Source organism: Anarrhichthys ocellatus, unplaced genomic scaffold (assembly GCF_004355925.1).
Source record: "Anarrhichthys ocellatus isolate YVR2014 unplaced genomic scaffold, GSC_Weel_1.0 scaffold25, whole genome shotgun sequence".
In the NCBI taxonomy this organism is placed as follows: Eukaryota; Metazoa; Chordata; class Actinopteri; order Perciformes; family Anarhichadidae; genus Anarrhichthys; species Anarrhichthys ocellatus.
This window is the reverse complement of record NW_022280055.1, coordinates 5406906-5429749: the sequence shown is the minus strand read 5'-3', so window position 1 is coordinate 5429749 and position 22844 is coordinate 5406906. Positions and strand designations below refer to the sequence as shown.

Sequence of the window (22844 nt, the reverse complement as noted above, 5' to 3'; positions counted from 1 at the left end):
CAGCGTTCGTGAGGGGAAGCCAGTGATTGAGACATTTCAGGCTGTGGGGGCTCCGGCAGGCTAATCCGTGAAATGAAACTTGACTGGGAGGAGGGGTGAGAGAGGAGAGAACACGAAAAGATAAGAAAGAGTGGGGGCAGTGAGAGACAGAGAGGAGAAAAAAAGAAAAGAGTGAAAAGAAGAGGAAGAGTGACGAGCCCTTGAGCTGTAAGGATGAGCAGACAGACAGACAGCGGAGGGGCTCAGGCTGCAGCGATAATCCGTGCTGTAGGTGAAGTGGGGGCAGAGTTTCATATTCCGAAAAAGTCCAGACAGAGCATATTCTGACACAATTTTGACGCCAAGGCAGAGGAAGAAGAAAGAGAAGATGGGGGTTCAGAATGCTTCTGAAAAGTGGGTAGTATGATTGCGTCATCTCACCGCGTCACCATGTTTGTACTTTGTTTTCCCCCCAGGTGTGTGACGTTCCGTGTCACCTACGTGATGGAAAAACAGGGTTAGCGTTAAAATAAGTGTGTCCACGCTGCCGATCGCGGTGACAAACTGCAGAGTCATTTTTCCTAGGAATGAATGCCGATTGTGATCTTTCCTACTCAAAACAAAAGACAGATTTTTAGCGGATGTTTATGGGTTTGTTTTGTCCAGTGGGAACTTTATACTTTCGGTCTTTGTCATTTATCATGTGCTCCATGAATGATTTTGCGGTGACAGCTTGAGAGAATAGTTCAAACCCTGCCTAGTCTTTACTCTCCTCTACATATATTGGGATTGTCTTTTACGAAAAGTTACAAAACTTGTAGGACCCAGCCGCCCGCCGGAACCCTTGATTATCTCCTTGTAGGCCTTGCTAAGCACCCGATCCCGTCCGACCCCCGCGCATCCCATTCGCTACCGCCCACGGAGGCTTAGCTATTGTAGGCCATGTGGATTGATCGGATCACATCTGAAAGGTGCATTTACATCTGTACTTTCTTGTGATCAAGTACTCTCCGATTGCAACCCGATCACCTAAAACGCATTTCTATGTGAGGTGTCGAGTGGGAAAAGAGGATGTGAGGTGATCTGACAAGCATTCCGTTTGAAGCATTCTTTAGGAGGGACAAAGCCTGCAAGGTAGTGTGCATCTGAAAATAAAAAACGAAACAAGGTGTCACACAGATCCAGGGTCAGTCCAATCTCATTTCCTTTCGCCTCTGGTTGCCGAGATGTCGTCGCTTTGATCTGTGGCACCTGAGACCCAAACGAGAGTGGCACGGGCGAAATGAGGTGCCGTCACCGCTCACCGGTGGCAATGGAAATGCGGGGGTAAATATTCAGACTGGGAAGGTGCGTGGGCCCCCCGTGGGCCCCCTTTTTGTTCTGTGGAAGATTGAGAGCGCGGTTCGATTTGTCAGTGCCGAGGCTGAAGTGGAGTGGCGCTATCAGCAGTCACTCCTCTCTGCTTTACCTGCCACAGGTGGCTCTTTCATCTTCCCAGTCCACAGTCTGTTATCTCGCCCGATAATCATGAATATGGATGTCTCCCGTTGAGCCCTTGCTTCTAAAGGGTGGAACAGGGAAAAACAACCTAAGTGCTGCATTAATGAGCCTGGATATTGTGGTAGCAGTTTTGGGCTCGGTGCATATGCATGACCCATTTTCTTAAGTTAATGTGACAAATTGAGCGAGTGGAGAGGTCCCTCCCCGACATTTCGCTCAAAGAGTGTTTCCTGAGAAAAGCAGAGCGGTTTTTGAATTCTCCCAGAGAACAGACTGAAGATGTTCTTAGCGCATTCATAAACAAAGAATACAAGTCATATAATCTTTACTGCGTTGGGGGGGGGGGGGGGGTTAATCCATATCAACATCTGGGGCCATAAAAGCCAACAGCCTGGAATTTGAAAGCAGCAATTTGTTATTCATTGTTTTACGAGATGAGCTAATCTCTCCGCTGTTACGTGAACATTTACAGGCAAGCGCTTTGTGGTCCCGTGCACTTTTGATGGCGCGGAGCTATTCGTTATTGTGTTTCAAGTGAAACTCTGTACGGCAGTTACAGGGCGGTGATAATCCAGGTTTAAATCTTGTTCATAAATCCTGTGGGCGAGTCGGGCTTTGAGTTCTTTTTTTGGAGGACGTTAACTTTAAGTGTCCTGCTGTCTGTATGATATAGCTCTCCCAAGCAACCCTGTAAAGCCATCATCTCCTGCTGGGTTAGCTGTATATTTTTGGAGAACTGGAAGACTTGGGGAGTGACGGTTGCTTCCCCTCCGTGTAACCCTGTCGCAATCATTTTCATAGCAGCTGCAGATTTGATGCCGTTAAGAATCGGTATGTAAACAAAGCACTTAGTCCGTCTGGATGAATCAGCGGCTATGTTGCACTGTAAAAAAAATTAAATAAATAAATGGTCAGGTTGTTTCAAAATGCAATCATAAGGGTGCACCCTTCAGCTCTATGGAGCTCTTAAGCGTCGTTCAGCTGCTGTTTTTTATATAACATGTACATATTTGGAACCCATTGGCTATCTGCGTAGCACCAAACAGCAGACAGACCTGCATTAACAGAACATAACTGCATGTCAAAGCTACTTTATTGCCATATCTGCGCCGTGTCCACTGAATGTGTACTTTTGGACCCCCAAAGTGGTCCAAAGAACAGATTGCAAGTAGCTTTGACATTTTGTGTCAACTGAAACAGTGCTTACTGATTTTGCTTGATTCAATTTCATCAAAATGTAACTGGATTTAAGAATGTAAGATAGAAACATAAGGAATTGAGGACAGCTAATAACTGTCAAGTTACATTTACAAGAGTTGCGAGTAAGTTCCTGCTAAAGCAGCTTCAAGTAGGATTACTTGTATGTCACGCTGCCGAATTATTGCAGCTTTTGCTGTGCTAGCAGCCAAATAAGGTGAGGATCAGTGCTCGTGCATGATTACAACAGCATGTGGCTGGTACTGTGTGTGTGTGAGTCATCATGACAGAATGTGGTCCTGGAGACACCGACTGTTGCAAGAATGACCACAGAGGTTTTGAGTACTTTATATGTCTGTCTGTGGACAGATTTTGTCAACAATGAGAGCGTCACAACTCTCCAATGAAATGATTCCCCCTTTGAAACTCTGGGCTCCACTCCTTCATTTCACCAGCCCTCCAACACTGACCTTGTGCCTGCCAGAGCTGACTTCTTTTCAGTGTAGGCTACCTGTACTAGTCTTATTATAATTGAGTGTCAGTATTTGGCTCTAGGGCTGGAGCTGGCATGCACTGTAGTTTGTGTGTGTGTATGTTTTTTTTCCCTCTTCTTTCTCAGAGCACAGAGTTAGTCATTGCACACTCTTGGCTGTCACTTTCCTTGGCACTCAGTTGTTTCATTCTGGCTTCCTCTGTGTCCACCTTTGACAGGACCTCCCTCCGCGCCACAGAACCTGGTCTACAACATCAACCAGACCACCGTCGGCCTGGAGTGGAGCCCGCCGGCTGATACGGGCGGCCGCAATGACGTCACCTACAGGGTCATATGCCGGCGTTGCAGCTGGGAACCCGAGGAGTGTGTGGCGTGTGGGCCCAATGTGGGATACTCTCCGGCGCAGTCGGGATTAGTGGACACTTACCTGAGCATCGTGGATCTGCTCGCCCACGCCAACTACACTTTTGAGGTGGAGGCCGTCAACGGCGTGTCGGACCTGAGCCGCACGCAGAGGCTGTTCGCGGCGGTCAGCATCGCTACCGGTCAAGCAGGTAAGGGCTCTTACGTCAAACTAAAGAGCATGTTGTAACTTGTTTGTTTGATCCGTACACAAACAGAAATGTAAGAGTTCCTCAACAATGTCTGGGAACCTGCCCTTAAAGTGCATATATTTGTTTTCACACATTTCTTTTTGATAATGGATCAAACGTACAAGATACAACGTGTTCATTTGGAATCTTTAGAAGTGCTAGCTGCTAAGCTAGGCTAACCTTGTCATTTCCTTTCACACAGCAACCCTGTCTGCTACAAAATTACGTTCCCATGCAACTCAACTGCGTACTCAATTATGTTTAGAGGGAAACATACTTTCTCCCGGATTACAGTTTTAAACGTTGTAAATTGAAACAAAACACAAAACGTAACAAATCTACGTGGTTCTGTTCAGTAAAAACATATCAGTTTGGCTTAAAGGATTTAAGATAAGTCAAAAAATACGACTTTTGGTTTCACAGAGGACATGGACAGCGGCCTCCTGTGTTAAAGTCCTGTGTTTGTTTGACTCATCCATCAACCCCAACCTCTTTCCCAAGGCGGATCTCCACTGACTACGATCAAAATCTAATCTGTAATACGTCAAAAAGAAACATTAACGTGAAAATGTTTCCCTTAAAATGTAACTGAGTGAATAACCACATATCCCATAATGTTTCTCCAGAAGCTAGAGTTGGAAATGTTTGGCTCACACCAGTCTGTGCACAGTTCACCCTCTGCTCCAGCTGAGCGAGCATTAGGCGATTGACAATTTAATGTTGGAAACATCTCATATGCAAACTACGATAATGATTCCCCATTAGCATTAATGACCATAGTCTGATATTATCCAGTAATATATCCACTATGCATATTACCCAGAGTAATTTAATGTGTGTATCAGCACTACAGTAGCCAACATTATTATCTTAGCAACGATGCAGTCTCCCAGTGGTACCCAAAGAGCTGTATTTGCAGTGCAGTCTCGAGGGAATGCAGCGTAATTAAAATGCTGTATTTTATGGTGACAAACTCTCAAGCTCTTCTTTTTTTATTCATTATTTCTATGGATCCACCCAACAAGATTCCCTTTTCATGCTCGAGCATCCATGAAACACAGTTGGCCTTAAAGAGTGCTGTGACTATGGTGATTAAAATAGAGAGAACTTAAGCTCTAGCTGGATGTGCAAACTCTGTCCATTCACGTCATCGTTTCAATGTTAAGTTAAGCTGCTCACCTGTCGTACATCTGCAGAAGCTGTGGTTTGCAACCAAAAGCAGTTTACTGCACATGATATATCTCAGTCGACTAGATGTTCGCATCCGGGAGAGATAGAGACAGAAAGAGAGGCATTTAAATGAATGGATGTGTGTTGGATGCGGTGTCGGGGATGATGCATTTCGCCGCGCTCGATTCGTGACATAGACACGCGCTGGAATGTGCCCGAGGGTTTGCCTGGCCAAGGGCACGAGGATGGCGGGGAAGAGGGCAACCTGGAGGAAACAATAGAGAGAAAAAAACAACAATTAACACACGCTCTTTGAGAGTCTCGTGATTATACGTGGCACGTTGACAACAGACTATTACTCAGCTAACCCGGCGGAATATTTAGCCATTAGCCGTTGTGAAGGCGAGCGGTGGGCTTGGCCAAGATGGTGTCATGTTTATTATTTTGAGTAAGTGGCACCATTTAAAGAGCTTTAACACTGTAATCGGTGTAATTGGTCAGCATGGATGAGGCAGCTGAGGATTTTGTTGGCTAATTCCATTGACATCCAATGTGATCATTTTCTTTTAAAGAAAACATCCCTTGGTTTTTTTTCCCCAAAGTATTTTTTTGGTATTTGGGCGGACAAGTCTCTGAAACACTATTCAGGCCATGATACTAAAACACCTCTTTGAAACTCGGAGTAATCATATTCCTTCTGCGTTAGCAGCTCTTGAAGGCAAGTCGGCCCACTCCATCGATTCAATTGACAGAGTGATACCTTTTAAAGCAGTGGCTCTCAACCATTTGTGTGTCAAGGACCTCTAAATTGAGGCACAAAAGGTCACGGACCCCCATTTGATTTTGCTTCAGGGACCTCCAGCTGAAAAGATATTTGGTTGTTAGATATGATTAAGACCAGAACTACAACTACAGTTGGAGGAAGTGAAAACTATGATCATAATAGTCACTCTTATCAGTTTTAATCACATTGGGCTCACCTCTATAGTTAATTTATTGGTGACAATAAACTATTCCCCATTCCCCCTTTCTCCATCAAGGACCCCTGGGGGTCTAAGTTCTGAGAAAGGTGGTGGAGCTCAGCAAAACTCCGGCTGAAGTGCAAGTCAATAGTCGGCAATCGGTTGGTATTGACGGCCGTGTGATGTCTCTCTCTCAGTTTCCCGTCCTGGGCAGACATTAGCTCCACACTGCCTGGCTCATTGTCCTGCTCGCCGAACCCTCACCGCGTCCAGCGCTCTCTGGCCTGTTAGGGAACGCTCGAGCGCTTTGTAATTGGAACGCCGCAGCTTCCTAAAACAATCGGCCCCTTCCTGAGTGAGCGTGCAGGACCACTCGATAAGAGAATGACTGCATTATTAAAGCTTTTATGGCTCATCATTCAGAATTGATTAACCTTTCGCGTGGCGAGGCGCCGCGGCCTCATAGCACCGACAGAACCTTAAAAAAGAATAATAAAAAAAAAAAAAAAGAGAAGCTCCCCATCTCCTGCATGGTAATCGCATTTATGGGCGCAGTAGCTCGGGACTGGAGGGGATGAACACGCAGTGTGTGAATGCAGATGGCGATCCATCTGATGAGGAATTCACACCTCCCCTAATTACACCAAAGGCGAGGCGAGGCTGGAGCTGCAACACGAGGTGCTGAGTGCTTATTGTTCCCAGAAACCTAATTACCTCTCAGCTCCATCTTAAATGAGTTTAAGTGGAGGCTGCGAGTTCATAAGCTTGATTTCTCCAGCTCCGTCCTTGCGGCGGTTCAATAGGGATTTTTTTGTTGTTGTTTTTTCCCGCCGTCATGTTGAGGATTTTCGCCGTCCTCTCCGCCGCCGTATGCTGGAAGTTGAGAGCGCGTTTCAATCAGCACTTCATTGTGAGTCGACGGCGCGGCAGAGCCGCCCCCTCGGAGGGCCCCCCCCCCCCCGGGCCTTAGCTTTCCTCAAGCGCACTCGTAAACAGGGCCTTTTGTTCCTCCGGCACACTTGCGAGCGGGCACTGCTCATAGAGCGAGCGTTAATATTTATTCAAGCGGATGTTCACATCTCAGAGCCAGGAAAAATCGCTGTGGAGAAGGGCACAGCAATAGCATTTTAAATTGGTTATGGGAAAGGCTACAGGACCTGTGTGTGTGTGTGTGTGTGTGTGTATACACCACCAATGAAATGGGGTTTAGGTGCGATCAGCAAGAGGTATAAACAATATAATGGGTGAAAGGAAGAGCCTGTGGAAATTGATTTTAATGTTGACTGCTTGTGTTAGCCAGCAGCCCAAAGCCTGTTACACTCAGATAGCAACTTGTACAACAGTTGAGCTGTGCTCTGATGTCTCCACAGGCTCCACGGGTGAGTCAGAGCAGAAAACAGTGGGTGTGACACAGCGAATGGATTATTTAGACTATGGCGAATTTCGACCAGAAGTGCCTCAGAGTGCCTGGGTTGTCATTCCAAAAGACTTGATGAGATAAAGACATCATTTCCAAATTCTGACACGTCTTGGTGCGAAGCCCCTGGCGATGCTTGCACAATGTTTTTCCACCTATACCACACAACGGAGTGTGATCTGTCACTGTTGGATTTAAAAAATGTGTTTTCCACTGAAGCCTTAAAAGAGCGACTTAAAGGGGAACTGTGGCCATTTTCAAAAATCCATCCATGTTATTCCTCTGGTGTAAGACAGTCCAAGAATATTAGTAACTCTCTCCCCACCCCTGAAAACTAGAGTGATAAAACTCAAGTGTGTGACGTCATGAAGTGTAAAGTGTGGATTTGCTCCACAGACGATTGTGGGTCGGAATAGCCAGAAAAAACATGCTGGCTTGCAATACTGCAAAATGCGACCTGGATGCAGTAGGACATCCTGGTATTTTTTGGCATACTGCATTTGACAAGCTGTGTATTTGGACGTACTAAACCCTTTACTGGCATACTACATAGTATGGTAATATTGGTATTGGTACGCAAAGTGTGTCAGATAGTTCCTCACTTTTCTTTCCACCAACATTAGTATGTATATTTATTTAAACGTGAGAAAACATGGTAAAACTAGGTGATAGGCTTCCCCGTCCCTACAGGCAATGGGAAAGGAGTCTTTCTGTTTTTGTTCTGGTGTGTCACGTTTGGATCAAAAGCGCTACTAAACAGTGAAAATGTTATGGTGGTTAACTCTTTTATACATTTATTAATTAATCAGTGTCTCTTTTAAATCCTCCAACCAGAGGTGTTGATTGTTGGAACAGTAGAAAGACTTGCAAAGAGGGTTTTAATGAGTTGGATTGTATTAGCTTGTTTTTGTTTCTGGTGGCTTTTAGGAGAGCATATTAATAGTTTGTACTTTAAGAAGTAATTCCAACTGTCCTAATCCCGGTTGATTTCATTTATCATACATTCACTCCAATTTGCATCACGCACCGTCGCGCCCGAAAAGTGGCTACAATTAGCGCTTCCACTCGGGTCTCATATTTCCATCACTCTGAATCGGAGCTGGAGCCGATAAATACCTGTGGCTACTGCAGAGCCATTTGTCCCCAGGAATGAATGCTGAGTGTAACCTTTCCCCCTAAAATACAAAAGCCAATGTTAGTGTGTGTTAAGTGGTTGTTGTTTTTTTGTCAAGGGAGAACGGGACTATAGAGGAATCTCAAAATCAGCAAACACTTGTGTCTTCTGTTTCTTTCGAGCCATCCGCCGCTACATTTGTTTTGCAACACTGTGAATGCGAGATGATGTTACACTGCAGTCCTCCCTCAAGTTCAAAGCTAATTAAACATTCAGAGAGAACAGGCTATTCCCTTTAGTACCATCTCTCAATGCAAAGGGGGGGGGGGATTGAGGATTGAGGCACACAAGAATGTGAGCTAAGCATTTTTACTTTGATCGGAAAATCCTCTGTGCCCTTGCATTGCGTAAGAAGCAAACATTCCCCGTTTCGTTTTGGTGCTGCTTCAGTCGATGTCTGCGTCGCTGTCCTCCCGCAGTCGAGTGTCTGGAGTTCAGAAAAGAAGATGGCGATAAGACTTTCTTGCATGATTTGATAAATACTTACCGCTACAAGAGAGGAGCAATGATCATTTAAATAATAAATGTTTGGGTGGGTGCAAACTGACACCCCGGCTCCCCAGTGGTAATCTATATGGCCACGTTATTGACACTTAATCATCACTAAATGGATATTGTTCGGTGCATTTGTGAAAGTAACACTTGGGGAACAATAAGGCCATTGATTTGTCCCTTTTTGTGTTCTTATCTGCCATGGTGGCCTTAAACAGAAGGATTGATTGATTCTGAGCGGTCCCCTCTGACCAGTGCCAGCCAGTGTAATTTTCTAGTTAAGCGGATCCTCCTTTGTAGCATTTGTCCCCGGTTTTACGTTACCTGGGAGCCAATTCTCCCCCCCCCAACCCAACCCAACCCAACCCATGCTCCACATGCTCGCAGTAATTTGATGAGAGCTGGGCAAAGCGGCAGGATTCAACAGCTGCAATAAAACTGTGGTGGTCTCAGAGCAGCAGCTCGGAGCACTTAACCTGTAGCTTTTCTGTAAATGCCTCCTGATTTGTCTGTCACCCAATCCGTCAGCAATGAATAATTTTCATGGAAGGTGCACTTTAATTACTTTCCCATTTAAATGGCATTATCGTGGCCTATCTAGGTAATTAATCTCACCAAGTATCCTGTTTCAGCCTTTTATTGCTGGCAGACGAGCTCTCTAAATCCCCCCCCCCCCAAGAACCTGCCATGCTTGAACGGGCCCTCCCTCATAGAAGCTGGCGTTGCCTCTTTCCCCTTCACTTGGTCCCTATCGCATTCATTGGACAGTCCTTTCTCTCTGTGCAGGCAGCCTGTCAGAGCAACGGGCTGTTTCGCCGCCTTGGAGAGGACACATGCGTGCAGTGCTGTAGTCCAGAATGGGCCTCGCCAACTAGTGCCGGTTTAGAGGGCTGATGGCTGCAGATATCTTGTGTTGTTATTCGGCACGGGTTTTTCTTCTTGCCAACAAATTGTATGACAAGATTCAAACCAACAATGAGTGTGTCTCAATGACTAACAAGGATTGTGGGTGTATCACAGCTTGTGCCTCAGAGCTCCATTGTTAAAAAATGATTGAAAACATCAATTGCACTGAGTGAAATATGGTACACACGCATACAGTGTAGTTTATTTTGACTCAATCCCACATACACAACGTGTGGATTAATCAGACACTGAAAATGATTAATGCACTCTTTGAAATAAGAGGTACTAACTACAACCAGATAAGGTTCCCCAGCTTGTCCCCATAGGAGAACCTTTTGGTTATTGGTAGAACATTAAATAAAAGGTTCTACTTGGATCATTAAGGGATAGACCTACAACAGTCTGAAAAGGTTTTATCCAGATCCTTTCCGTCAGAGTGTTAGCAAGAACCTTTTTATTATCTAAGGGTTTCATCTAAACCCACCCAAGGGGTCCCACCAAGAACCCTTTCATATTCCAAGGGTTTCTTCTAGAACCAACCAAGAAGGCTCTACAAAGAACCCTTTCATATTCCAAGGGTTTCATCTAAACCCACCCAGGGGGTCCCACCATGAACGATTTCATCTCGAACCTTTTACATAAAGATACAACGGAACCTCAAAATTACCTTTTCGGCGTCCCCGAAGTCATGAGGTCTGAGTGTCTGTTTGACCAAAATTATGACCACAATTTCTATACATCTGAGGATATTTACGATGTAGACTAAACAGAACCGCACATACATCTGCTGTTTTTGCCTCAGTTACTCTGTTAGTTGTTTTTTTTTGGAGTACGATAAAGCAAAAATAATCAGCTGTCGAAACCTCTTTTCCAATCTCAGCGATATAATAAATAGTCCTTCTCGAACTTTTCAGGGATCACAGAGATGTAGATGCAGCCTGCAAAAGGCAAGTTCATATTACAAAGAATCAGAAAGAAAGGGCGAGTCAGCATCCAGTTGTGGAACAAAGGAAAACCAAGACATCGGCAAAAAGTGTCTTAAGATTGAAGACGTGCAGTTCGGACAGACACAGAAATATCCTTGTTTCTTTGTTCCTTTGTACCAACAGCTGATTAACAGGTGGTTCTACTGGCCGGGCAACCACCATATTCCCTCAAATATCATGTTAAAGGAATAGGAAGAGGTTTTCCTTAGACTATTCCTCATTTTCTGTTGATTATTTTGGTCTATACCCACAGAAACTCTGTCTCCAACCCCTGTTTGTCTGGATTTGGATGCCATGTTATTAATTTGGAACATTTGCAGGGAGCGATATTATTTCATTCTGAAAGGTGTCTGAAAAGTTGCAACATTCTGATGTTTTGGCCCCAGTTGGGAATATGTGGAAGTTTAAAAAGAGAGCGCCGATTCGCATTCAGCTTCGTCCTATGGGCCGGGTTCCCCCGGAGCAGACAAGACACGGCTTTAATTATTCAGACCTCTCCGAGGCAGCAGAAAGAGATTGAGGCAATGTTTTTTTTTCTTTCTTTGGCAGTCTATCTGCTGTTTACCTTCCCCACAAAAACTCAGCTTTTCAGTCAGACCCTCACCTTTCTGGAATCACTTCTTTTTTCCCCCTCAGACGTCAGCCGCTCGCATTTATCAGCGGAGACATTTGACAACTCTTTTATTTATTTTTTGGCAGAAGTTGGCCACTAAACAAGTTTCCCCCAGCATTGTTGCACTTTATCAACGTTTTGGGGGATATTAAATTTGCGTGTGTATTTTCCGATATCCTTCACCCATTTGTAAACAAACAAGGATCTCTGTGCAAGCAAGAAGCAGGAAGCTCAGGAATTGAAATGTTTGCTGCCAACATGTAAACATGTGCGAGTCTAGTCAGTCTGGCCCAGTGGTTAGAGTGACAGTCCACTGATGTAGAGGTTCACCTCACAGGGCGGCCTGTTGAAGTGTCTTTACGCAAGACACACAACTGATAATCTGCTCTGTCACTCTGAGCAAAATGGTCATCCAAATGCCTTGAATGTGCAATGTCAAGAACCAAAGTGTCAGCAAGGCTCACATTATTATGATCCCTCTATCACCGTATCTGTCTGCAAAGAAGCTCGAAATACGGCATGCTGGTACTTCAAGCTTGCCAGATGGCAGCTGGTGAGGGCTTTTAATATCCGTTGGGCTCTTCGCAGGCACCTCTTGTCATCAATATCACCTTCGCTCGGTAGATGTTCTATCCAATGATGTTCTAGGCGGTTTAAATCACCGCTGTAGACCTTTGCTGCCCTTGGCCGTGCACATCATTGTGATGTCTCCAGACAGGATGCTCTCTAAAGGGAGCTCCTTTGTAAAAGGGAGGAAGATATTAGTTTTAATTTTCAAAAATCTTCAAAAACTTCAGTAGCACTCTCACATACACAAAACTTTCCAGGTTCTTACTGAGAGGTTTGTTCATGTGTCATTCATAACCTGATTGGCAGAACATTTTATTCCTAAAAAAAAAAAATCATGTTAAATAGATTGTTTTGTATTTTCTTATTAATGGATTGATAGACAGATTGGTGCTGTAAAAAGCTTTGATCCTTACATGTCAACAAAATGCAACAACAATTTATCTGATGTTCAGATTTCTGCTCTGGAAATGTATGCTAATTAGCACATTTAATAAGTTATGGTTCATTTGCATATCTAGACTTTCAGAGAGATTACAATTTTAAAAAAGGGTCAGTTCACCCAAAATTCAAAATAACTAATGAATATAGTTTTGGTTTTCCATTTTCTGAGGTATATATCTGATGATCTGATATGTGATTTCTGTCCCAATAGTATAATGGAGGTTTTTTTGGCTGCTTTTGAATTTTAAAGATGCTATTTTTAATAGCTGTGAGCAGCACAAAGTGTGTGTAGTATAGGGCGGAGGCAGAAATGCAATCTGACATATCACAGAAACTGGACAAAAAGGACAAAACATTTGGACAAAGTATGTTTTTGAGCAACACGCACATGCATGTGTCTTAATTGAATCAGATTGTGTTTCCCAGGCGTAAGCAAAAGAACACGACCAGGCTAAAGGGTGTGAGCGCCGGAGCCGTCTCCGTGCCACCATCGCAGGGTGACAGATCACGAGCACGGAGTATTCGCTCAGTGAAATTACAGACCTGAGGGGTAGTTGATGAGAAATGTCACTGTCGACAAAAATGGAACTCTAATATATTCCATCTCAGGTTTGTCGGACACATATTAATGTCTCTCGGTGAGTGCCACTAATTAAGGCAGTCAGTATGGTGCGGCAGATGAAGCGTGGGACAAATAACAGTGTGACCTGAGAACAAAAGAACCGCAATGAGCGTGTATATATTTAGCAGCGTTAATGAAGCACTCGCAGCACACGGTAGTTGAGCAGCGAAGTCCTCATAGCAGAGAAACGCACCCCATTATTTGTCATCTTTCTTGAAACTGTGATTATTTTCAGCAAAATCATAATAATAAAGGAGGTTGGAAGCCAGAAGGTGAAGCTGTCATGTTTTTTTATATTCATTCTTTTATTTTTTTCAATTTTGACATTGTAAATCTATGGAAGAGCATTATGGCCAGGCATATGGGGAAAAAATGCATTTATTTTGCATTTCAAGAATAAAGTCAAAATGCCGATAATAGTGTCATAATTTTAAGAATAAAGTCAAACTTTCAGTATTAGTTCCAGGCATAAGAATTTTTTTTTTTTTTTTTTTTTTGAAAATAAAGTCCCTTTCAAGAATAAAGTCAGAAAAATGCATCAGTTGCAAAAGGTTAACGCCCAAAAACTTCTATGGATGGACTATATTTATTGTTTATTGACATTTAAAGCAACAGCTTTAACTCAAAATCAGCACCCTTGCTTCTCTCCCTGAAAAGTTCGAAGCTGAAAAGTGCACTTCAGCACCCATATTTAAAGTTTTCATGCGTTGGCCGGTCAGTGAAGGCAGCTGGCTTTGGGTCTGGAATGCAGCAGCTCTACGCTTAGTGCCCACGGGCGACTGTAAGGCCTCGGTAAACACCAAAACACTTTTTTTCCTTCTCACTCGCTTACACTCCCTCTCTGCCCTCATATACATTCAATCAAACAAACACACATACATACATACCACACACACACACCCTGTCAGCATGCACCTGTGACTCCCAGAGCCTCTTTGTATATGGAACACATGCTAGGGAATGTCACGCTCCTGGCTGCAAATGGCTCCAGCACTTTGCAAGAGAGCCATTCGAGTGTTTCATTTCCTGCCGAAGGAGTTAAAAGGACTTCCAAGGGTAATAAAAGCCAAGCAGGGTTGCACGCCGTAGGTGCCCAATAGCAGTGAATTCCCCCTACTGGAAAAAAGTACACACACACAAAAGCAATCCCAAGTCAATAGCTAAACTTTGATTGCTGTTTCCCGTAGGCGATGGTATTTTGTCCGGTGGTGCAGAGGGATTGTTCGTGGCCTAGAGAGTGTTAGCATGTTAGCTCAAGAGGGAACATTTCATCGATCGCACACACAGGGAAATGGCAACATCTGTCTGAGCCAATAGCCAGCTAAGGTTCGTAGATAGCCGCGGTACAGAAATCAGCCCCCCTATTTTGACACAGCTAATAATATAGCACCCACTTTTAAAAAAAGACCTTAACAGTTCAGTTCGCACTGTGCTTTAGTGGTGCATATTCCTAAATGTATTCAACTTACATGTATTATTTGCTACTAAAGATAAAAAAAATTCCACACATATAAGATGAACTTAAAGGGGACATATCGTGCTTGTGCACATTTCATTGGGCTGCCTGGATCACAAAACATGTGATCCAACAAGCCATTCATGTGTGGCTCCCCTTCCTATATCACATGCAGGCTCATTAGAATACACCGCCCATGGGTTGAGAACTACCTTTGTAAAAAGGTCCACCATATTGTTCTTGCAAGCCAATCAGAGCAGACGGGTGTGCTTAAAATGACAGGTGCAGTGAATACCATATAGCATAACTCGAAAAATCATTTTGACTATGGGGGTCTATGGGGTTTGATTCGCTTTTGAAGAAAAGCCTAAAGTGGCCAATTGACGATGACTTATGGCACTTCTGCATCGGCTTCATAAAGACAGTATGGGAAAAAGTGTTTTTTGAATGTTAAATCATGCAAACATGTTCTTGTAGTAACTCAAAATGAACCTGAAAATGACAATGCTATGTCCCCTTTAATAATGTATATTATAATGGCTTTTAAAGAATAATATATCACAGAGAAAACGTGAGCAATAAGGCAAATGTAGGTTACAACCTTCCATCTGATTAGTCCTGAGTACAGTACATGTGATCTCTTAAAAAAGGAGCACCCTTTCAAAAGCAGATATTAAGTGCTCCATGTAGGAGTAGGTTGCTCACTTAACGAGTACTAATTCTTCATATTGTGTGTACTTTGCACTCGTGAATCGGCTTTCAAAACATTCCTGAAGGTCAGGGTTATCAGACCTTCCATAAAGATGGACCCCGGTGTTAGATTTATTTCCGGTGTTGGAACATTTGTATTTGTTTCTAGCGCATGACCTGGATTATCTTCGCCAAAAGTGTTTGTTTTGTCTTCCCTTCCCAAGGTCTGCGGAATGGTTACTGGTTGTGGAACTGGCAGAGGTTTGCGCTGCGTAACACACAGTGGTGCGCTGCGGCTGCAGGGTGTGTGGATTCTTTTTTTTTTTTTGGTGGGGGAGTTGTCTGTGAGCATTGCTCACTGGTGCTTTGTGAGATGAAAAGAATCGAGGGAGATTGACAGCTCGACTTTTTTCCCCCCCGTCTTTCATTGTCTCATCAGCATACTGTCTCCTGCAGTGAGGAAAACTAATTATGTCTTCAACCCCCTGCTTCATCCCCTCCCCCCCTCCCCTTTTATTCAGATCATCACACTTGGAAATCATAATGAGTTTGTGGCAGACCACTTTGGCTTTGGAGAAAGGAAGGGAGGGGGAAAAAAAAAATTCCGAAAGTCCATTTGCCTCCACTCAATCGGGCCGCTGGCAATTACGGACAACCTCTTGACCCTCAAAAGCTGTCGCCTCAAATTCTTTCAGGGCCTTACCAAGACTTGGTTCAGTCCTGCACACCTGCTAGCTTCCTCAGCTGTACCGCTTCTGCTTTAAAACCAGCGCTCCCCGAAAAAAAAAACTTTTTTGTTATCAAAGCGGAGCGGGCAAATGACAGCCATCTGGCGGGCTGCTTTTAATCATTTGGTATAAAACAACGTTAAAATAATTACGTCCGAAAAGGGACGTTGGTATTGGCCGCAGAGCAGATGGGCTTCACATCTGGGCTCGGGGAAGTTAGCGAGGGCGTGAGGGATGCTGTGACAGGGCAACACGGCCAAGAGTCCCTTTGTATCCGATCATCTCCTTCAAACCGGCCGGCCCCTCTCTGCTCATTCCGCTGCATCCTTGGTAAGCCAGGACAAAGAGATCGTGGAAAGTGTTTTGGTCTGACCGAAGCACTTGCGAAGTCCCGCTGGGGTGAAAACGATTGCCCATTTAACCTTGTGATGTCAGACATTGTGGCCAAAATGAAAGAGAGCACACGTGTTTTAGCTGGAAATAGATCCGTTACCTGAACAGAAACCGCTTACATGCAAGTGATCTTGGGAAAAGAAAGCATGTTTTTTTCAGAAACAGAATATTTATTTCGGGGGAAAAAGGTGTATCCTTGGATACTTTTCCAATTTTACAACTCTGCAGTTTGGGATGTTATGAGCTTCTTTGAGAGTTATTTGGTGCACTCTCTTTTGCTCAACCTGCCTTTGTCTACTTTTACCTTACTTAATGGCTTTCTACAGTTCCCTGAATCACACAATGCTATTGTATTGCATTGTGATCTATTAAGGCTATTGCGATGAGTTTATAGTCTGTGAAATTGAATGTCAGTGCAGTATAGTGAGAGTAATACTTCACTAGTTTTAATTTAGATCGTTCAAACACTTCTTTGCATATAGTTTTCTAATTTCCAGAGGATTTTGTTATTGTGTCTACAAGGGATTTAGCCCATGCCGTGTTATTCTTTTAAAAACAAGCTGCAGGTGCTGTGGTTGGATGGAGAAAATTAAATATCTTCCAAAATAGCCCCAAATTATGACCCCAGAATTTACCCTTCATTAAGCCCCGCTCCCCGCTGCTACTCAGTCTAGCTGTCAGAGCTACCATGGAGCCCACACTGTCACTAACTGCACTCCCTGAAGCAATGTTATGTCTTTTGGTCAAACAAAAATGCTATTTCAGAGAGAAAAAGACAGGTCTCCAACATGCGTTTTAAGGATATATCCAGGATGTCAAACTGATTCAACACAAAAACATGGTTGAAAAGATAAAGATAGAAGCTAAAACCTACAGATCAGAGCGACAGAGGACACTGAAATTAAGGAACTACACTGTCCCTGTAAAGCCGGGTACATCTTTATTTACTGTTACAATCAGTCCTTCAGTAGCTAGCGTAGCATAGATGTGCTAGCCTCCCCTGGTAACTACGACTATTACACAATGTTTAACCATGACTAGTTTGAAATCCACAAAAATAAAAGAAAATTTGATACGATTTGCATAAGAGCCTATAGAGCAGAGCCGTATAGTCGTCGGAGCTGATTGGAGCTGGACGATGCTACACTATGATTGGCCAGACTGCTTTGCTGAGGCGGGACTTAGAAAAGGGTCCAATTTCCCCAAAACTTGATTTTTATTTTTGCTGCATTTCAATCCCGGTGTGTGTTATTTTATTTTTTTTACAAATTTTCTGCCACTTCCTGGAACTAAGCAGCCAGTAACTACTGTATGTCGCGTAGCATTGAGACTGAGCGGGGCTACTCTTCTATGAGAACCGTGTGCCCAAAATGTATTCTCCGAAGAAAGATTACGTCTAAATGAAAGTTGGAAGAGCCTGTGTCCTTAGAGACCAAGCTAATTAAATTTGTAAATTCCTCCCAAATCATCTCCCCAATGCACTGGCGACTCGCCGTCGAGTGCCGCCAGAAAGTATGTCACAATGTGTTAAGACCGGTGTACTTTGGCAGTAGACGTCTTGATGAGAGACTGAATTTTAAAAAGGCCTGCGGGAGACCCCCTGTGCTTTCAAGCAGGGGTTTTTTTTTTTTTTTTTGGAAAAACACTCCTGTAGTGCTCAGGAAGAGAGATAATCACTTATTAATGTCATGACGTTATTTGATTTTGTCTATTATGCTAAATTAAATTACATCCAGCTTGCGAGATGCGGCGACTTTAATGCACCGCCTGGATGCATTTCAGCTGCATGGGCTTGTTAATCTGACACGTTACAGATAACATCCTCGGCTGTCTGGATGAAATTAAATCGCAGTTGATAACGCAGGGATGAATTCAGTGTGTAACATCTGACAGCCACTGGAGACGAGTGCATGCACACTGTAAAGTCAGTGCCCCCCCCCCCCCCATACACACTCACACTGAATATAAGCATGGTGTGCTGCAGGAGGGGAAGACTTCGCCCCCGGACCGCCATCACCCTTTTTTTTTTTTTGTTAGTTTCTCACCTCATAATAACCGAAGGTAGAGCTTGCTTTAAATTGTGTGAACATGTCTTCTGGCATTTGCATGAGAATAACTCACCGCTCTCCAATTAACTGGTGACAAAGTGGATTGGCCGCTACGCTAAGCAAACATGCCGGACGTCTGACACAAAGAGGCAAAAGCCACTGTCTGTCATTGTTCCCTCGGGGGGTAATTGGGCTGAGGTTTGGGAGAAGCTCAGCCCCCCCCCCCCCCCAAAGCAAACTGTTGCCCGGGCCCTCCCACTAAGTCTTAAGCCTCGTCTCTCCCCCGCCTATCGGCCAGAGATCACCAATTACAGTAGCGGCAAATCCCGCAACCAATACACAAAGGCACACAATGATGCGACACCTTGCTGCCAGCCTTGATCAGGATGTCGGGCTTCTTCTCTCAATTTGCGAGCCCGCAACTTTAAGCTGCTTTGGCCCAATTTCACGTGGCGCTGCTCCCCTATTTGGACTTTATTAGGAGAGGAACCATCCGCGTATACTCACAGCCATTAACTCGTGTGAAAACTTTGACATTCTTTTTGTGTTGTCCTTTCAAAACTACATTTTTTTTCTCCAAAACTTTTACTTTTCACAAATTGCAACTAAAATAGCTGTCAAAGTATTTCTTGGCTTAATGTTAAAATGAAAGTTAGGTTTGGGTTGTGAGGCTTAAGAAGAATCTACATTCTGTATGTGCAAACAAGTCTGTGTTTGATGCTTGAGGATGCTTGTTATAGTGCGAGTAGAAAGAACGGACCAGAGAGAGACGGGGCCACAAGAAAGGAGAAATATTAACCACTTCATCACTTAGGATACTCCTCAGACAAATAATGAGAAAAAAAAACGTTCTGGTACACGAAACAACTACCTTCCTCCATTTTTCCTAGAGAGGGAAAAAACACAGACAGATCAACCAGTATTCTGTCCTCCATGATGTTTCATACCCTTTCAGCTGCTGTCTGCAGCCAATCAGGGAGGAGCTCTGGAATCAGTGCCCAGGTGCCGTCAATCTTCCCCTCGTTTGCAGCCCTTTGATGAATGCACTTTAAAAAAAACTAGTGTATCCACTCAAGTCAGTGTGTTAGTGTAGTAGAGAAACAAGTAAACATTCCCTTCTTTGGAGCTGACTAACATTACAGCAGGGAAAATGACCCGCAAAGACATTGTAAAGGGAATTAAAGTCTCCCTACAGAAAACCTGTGTGAGCAGAAGGACTGAGCACAAGTGAACACGCATTTCTCAAACATTGCAACTTCACAGCTGACATAAATGATGAACAGATGAGCGAGAGGAATGTGCACCTTCCTCCCAGCATACACAATCTAGGCTCCATGATTGTGGGTTTTTGTAGGCTCCTGCCAATAAACATGATTTTTGGTTAATGCTGCTGATAGCGTATATGTTTTGGCCAGTAGTCAGTCCTTTCCAGGTCAATTAAAACCCTTCAGGTTGTGATTTATTAACGTATTACCCGTTGTGTTTACATCTCAACAATATGATGCCAGAATAAACAGCAGGGTTTTCTCTGTGGCAAGGAAATTATCTAAAAATTAACAAAATTACTTTGTTTAATCTTAATTATTCCTGCGACAATGTATCAATTATCGCGACGCCTGGCGGTTATGTACTTTGAGGAGCATGCTTTCTGCTAAAAAAACAAACCAAAATGCATCCGATACGAATTCAATTCTCTCATCAGCTTGTAAATGCCAGCTGAGGCGGACTTGACACCTCCACAGATCGCCGAGTAAAAACCCTAAACCTCCTTCCATCACGTCAGCAGGGGGGTTGGTGGGTGCTCAGCCCTGATATACTGACAAACCAGCACACTGTATGAGCATGTATGTGTGTGTTTGTGCTCCCCACTGCTGGTGGTCCTCTTCTAGTGGGGAATCTGCATCACAAACAGCCACAGCCCCCCCGCTGCTGCTTTCTGAGCCTGAATCCATGCTAGCTCTGCTGTATAGATATGAATGGTCCCAGCAAACTCTTCTTGAGTTTAATAATGAAGGATTAAGGCAATTCAGACTTCAGCTTTTTACATTTTTTTTTGTTTATTGTCCCTGTGTGACTAATGGGAGTCGTGTCAGGCTGGCCGTTTTACGGAGACAACCCAATGTGTTCAAGGCATCGACTGCTGATTATTTCCTTGTGGAGGTTGGGAATTTATTTGACCAGAGCACGGCATTTGCAGCGGGGAAAGATGAAGAAATAGTATATTATTATTTTTTTAATTATTTCTTCTCCTTAAATAACCACTTTGACAGCTTGGTACCTGCTTTTCTTCCCCCTCGAGGAGAAAATACAATGCTGTATTAAAAACAGTTAATTAAGTACAGATTGAGTCTTTTTTGATTTTTTTTGTCTGGCAAATCTGCAAACTTTAATCAGACTTCAAGCAGGTACCGTACTTTCCACAGACTTCTTTGGGAGAGCGATTCATTTGCTCAGCCCGCAGTTTCTCTTTCATTTATTTTTTCTTCCCTTTTTTTTTTACTGCCGACTGTTCCCTGCTGTCGTTTACAGCCGCCCTCCATAAGCTCACCACAAAGCCCACGAAACAGCCCAAATGAGAAGACATTCTACAGCTAATAGAGCTGTTACAGCAAAAAAAAAAGAACAAAAAAACCCCCTTTGTCGATTGCTTAATGTCACGAGGTGCCACCTTGAGCGCGCCAGGTGTATTATGTTGCTCAGCTCACAGTCGTGTTTTTGAAGTCCTCCTCGATATCCCCCCCCCTTTGCTGATGATCTCTGACATCTCATTAGAGTGCCTGTTATTCGCATTACCCGCCCGCACCAAGGCGAAGTGATCACGGCGGATTTTGTGAGGTAAATTCCTGCAACCAGCCAAAAGAGAGAGAGAGAGACGAGTCATTATCGAGCCCAATATATGGTTGGCAGCGACACAGAGACACTTTGCTGGATGGGGAAAGTAGAAGCTATGAGATTGTTTCCCGAGATACATTTTCAAGGCTAATTATCTCGCAATAATGACATCATTATAATGATAGTGAGCCAGCTCTCAGACTGTTGAAGAATGACACACACACGTGCCGGCGTGAAATCTTGACAGTTTTTTTTTTTAGTTTTTTTTTTCAGCAAAATGATTTCACAGAAAATAACTAAACCGTTCAAAGAAGCTGCAGGTGTTTTTTTCTAAATGTACATCTCTGGTAAGAATTATGAATATAAACATAAGCTTTAAAGGAAAATGCCGTGCTACAGATTGTCTGCCAAGCTGTGATGTCCAACGCGTCGCTGAATATATAACATTGTAACTCTTTTTTTTTTTTTTTTTTTTTTGGTGGATATTCACAGTTTTATCTCCACCGTGCAGTGAGTAAGTGGTTTCCTACATTCCTCAGACTTTTGACACCCCGACTGAGAGGGGGTGTGAACTTGTTGCTGTCAGCTGTGGGTTTTAATGCACAGGTGGAGAGAGCAACAGTGGGAAGAAAAAGTGAAAGTCACAACCCTGAATGGAATAGTGTTGTGACTGTGAGGGAATCTAGTCTTCTTCTGCGGCTGGACAATCTGGTACCCTCCGCCTGTGCTGTGATTGAATATCTAACCCTTGTAAATGTTGAACGTTGCTGTAAAATGGCCACTGAAAAATGTTTTTCTGAATGTACAATTTTTATGTACAAGACATAAGACATACAGTACTTTTTTTTTCTTTTCTTTTTTTTACATTATAATGTCCGCCAAGGGGGTCATGTTTTCAGTTCGGTTTGTTGGTGTTTTATGTCAGCAGAATTATGGACAAACGTCAATCCTTATTTTCATGAAGCTTGGTGGAACGGTGGAGCGTTGGCCATGGAAGAACCCATTGCATTTGGGATCCAATGAACTTGGCCTTGGTTTGCGTTCTCCGAGTTCCCACGTAGTTGCCTTCACCAAGGACGTTACATTTTGGGTTTGGTTTGTTTGTCTGTTTGTCAGAAGAATTGGGTAAAAACTACTGGCCTACATTTTCGTGAAGCTTGGTGGAAGGGTGTTGCACGTGCCAAGGAAGAGCTCATCACATTTTGGAGCAGATCGGAATCGCAGGCGGATCCATGAATCATTTTTCACTTTTGATAACCGATGCCTCCGCCAAGCCAATGCCAAATGCCTCCGCCAAGGCATTTGGCCTTGGCGGAGGTCTACGAGTGCTCTTTTAGTTGTAAATGTAATGAGTTTGGACTGTTTGTTGAACAAAGTGAGCAATGTGAGCCTTTTGGCTCAATGACTTTTGTGATGGGCAATTACGGACACTTTGTGCCGTAAAGAAGGAATCGATCAAAAGATTAAGATGATGAAAGGAATCGTTAGTTACTGGACTAATACATATATAATGTGAGAGAAGATTTTATCTTTGTGGCTAAGTGGATAGCAGGGCCGTCTTTCAATCAGAGGGTCGGCGGTT

The 22844-nt window shown here is 43.7% G+C and overlaps 1 protein-coding gene across 8 annotated transcripts in view; it reads left to right on the top strand.

The window, feature by feature from the left end:
* Window positions 1–22844, top strand: part of epha7 (eph receptor A7) — an 87039-nt gene that overhangs the window by 26452 nt on the left and 37743 nt on the right. For all 8 annotated transcript variants that reach the window (XM_031861664.1, XM_031861667.1, XM_031861663.1 and 5 more), the window contains exon 5: window positions 3388–3723. In XM_031861664.1, the coding sequence (XP_031717524.1) occupies window positions 3388–3723 (336 nt within the window). The remainder of the gene's footprint in view (window positions 1–3387; window positions 3724–22844) is intronic.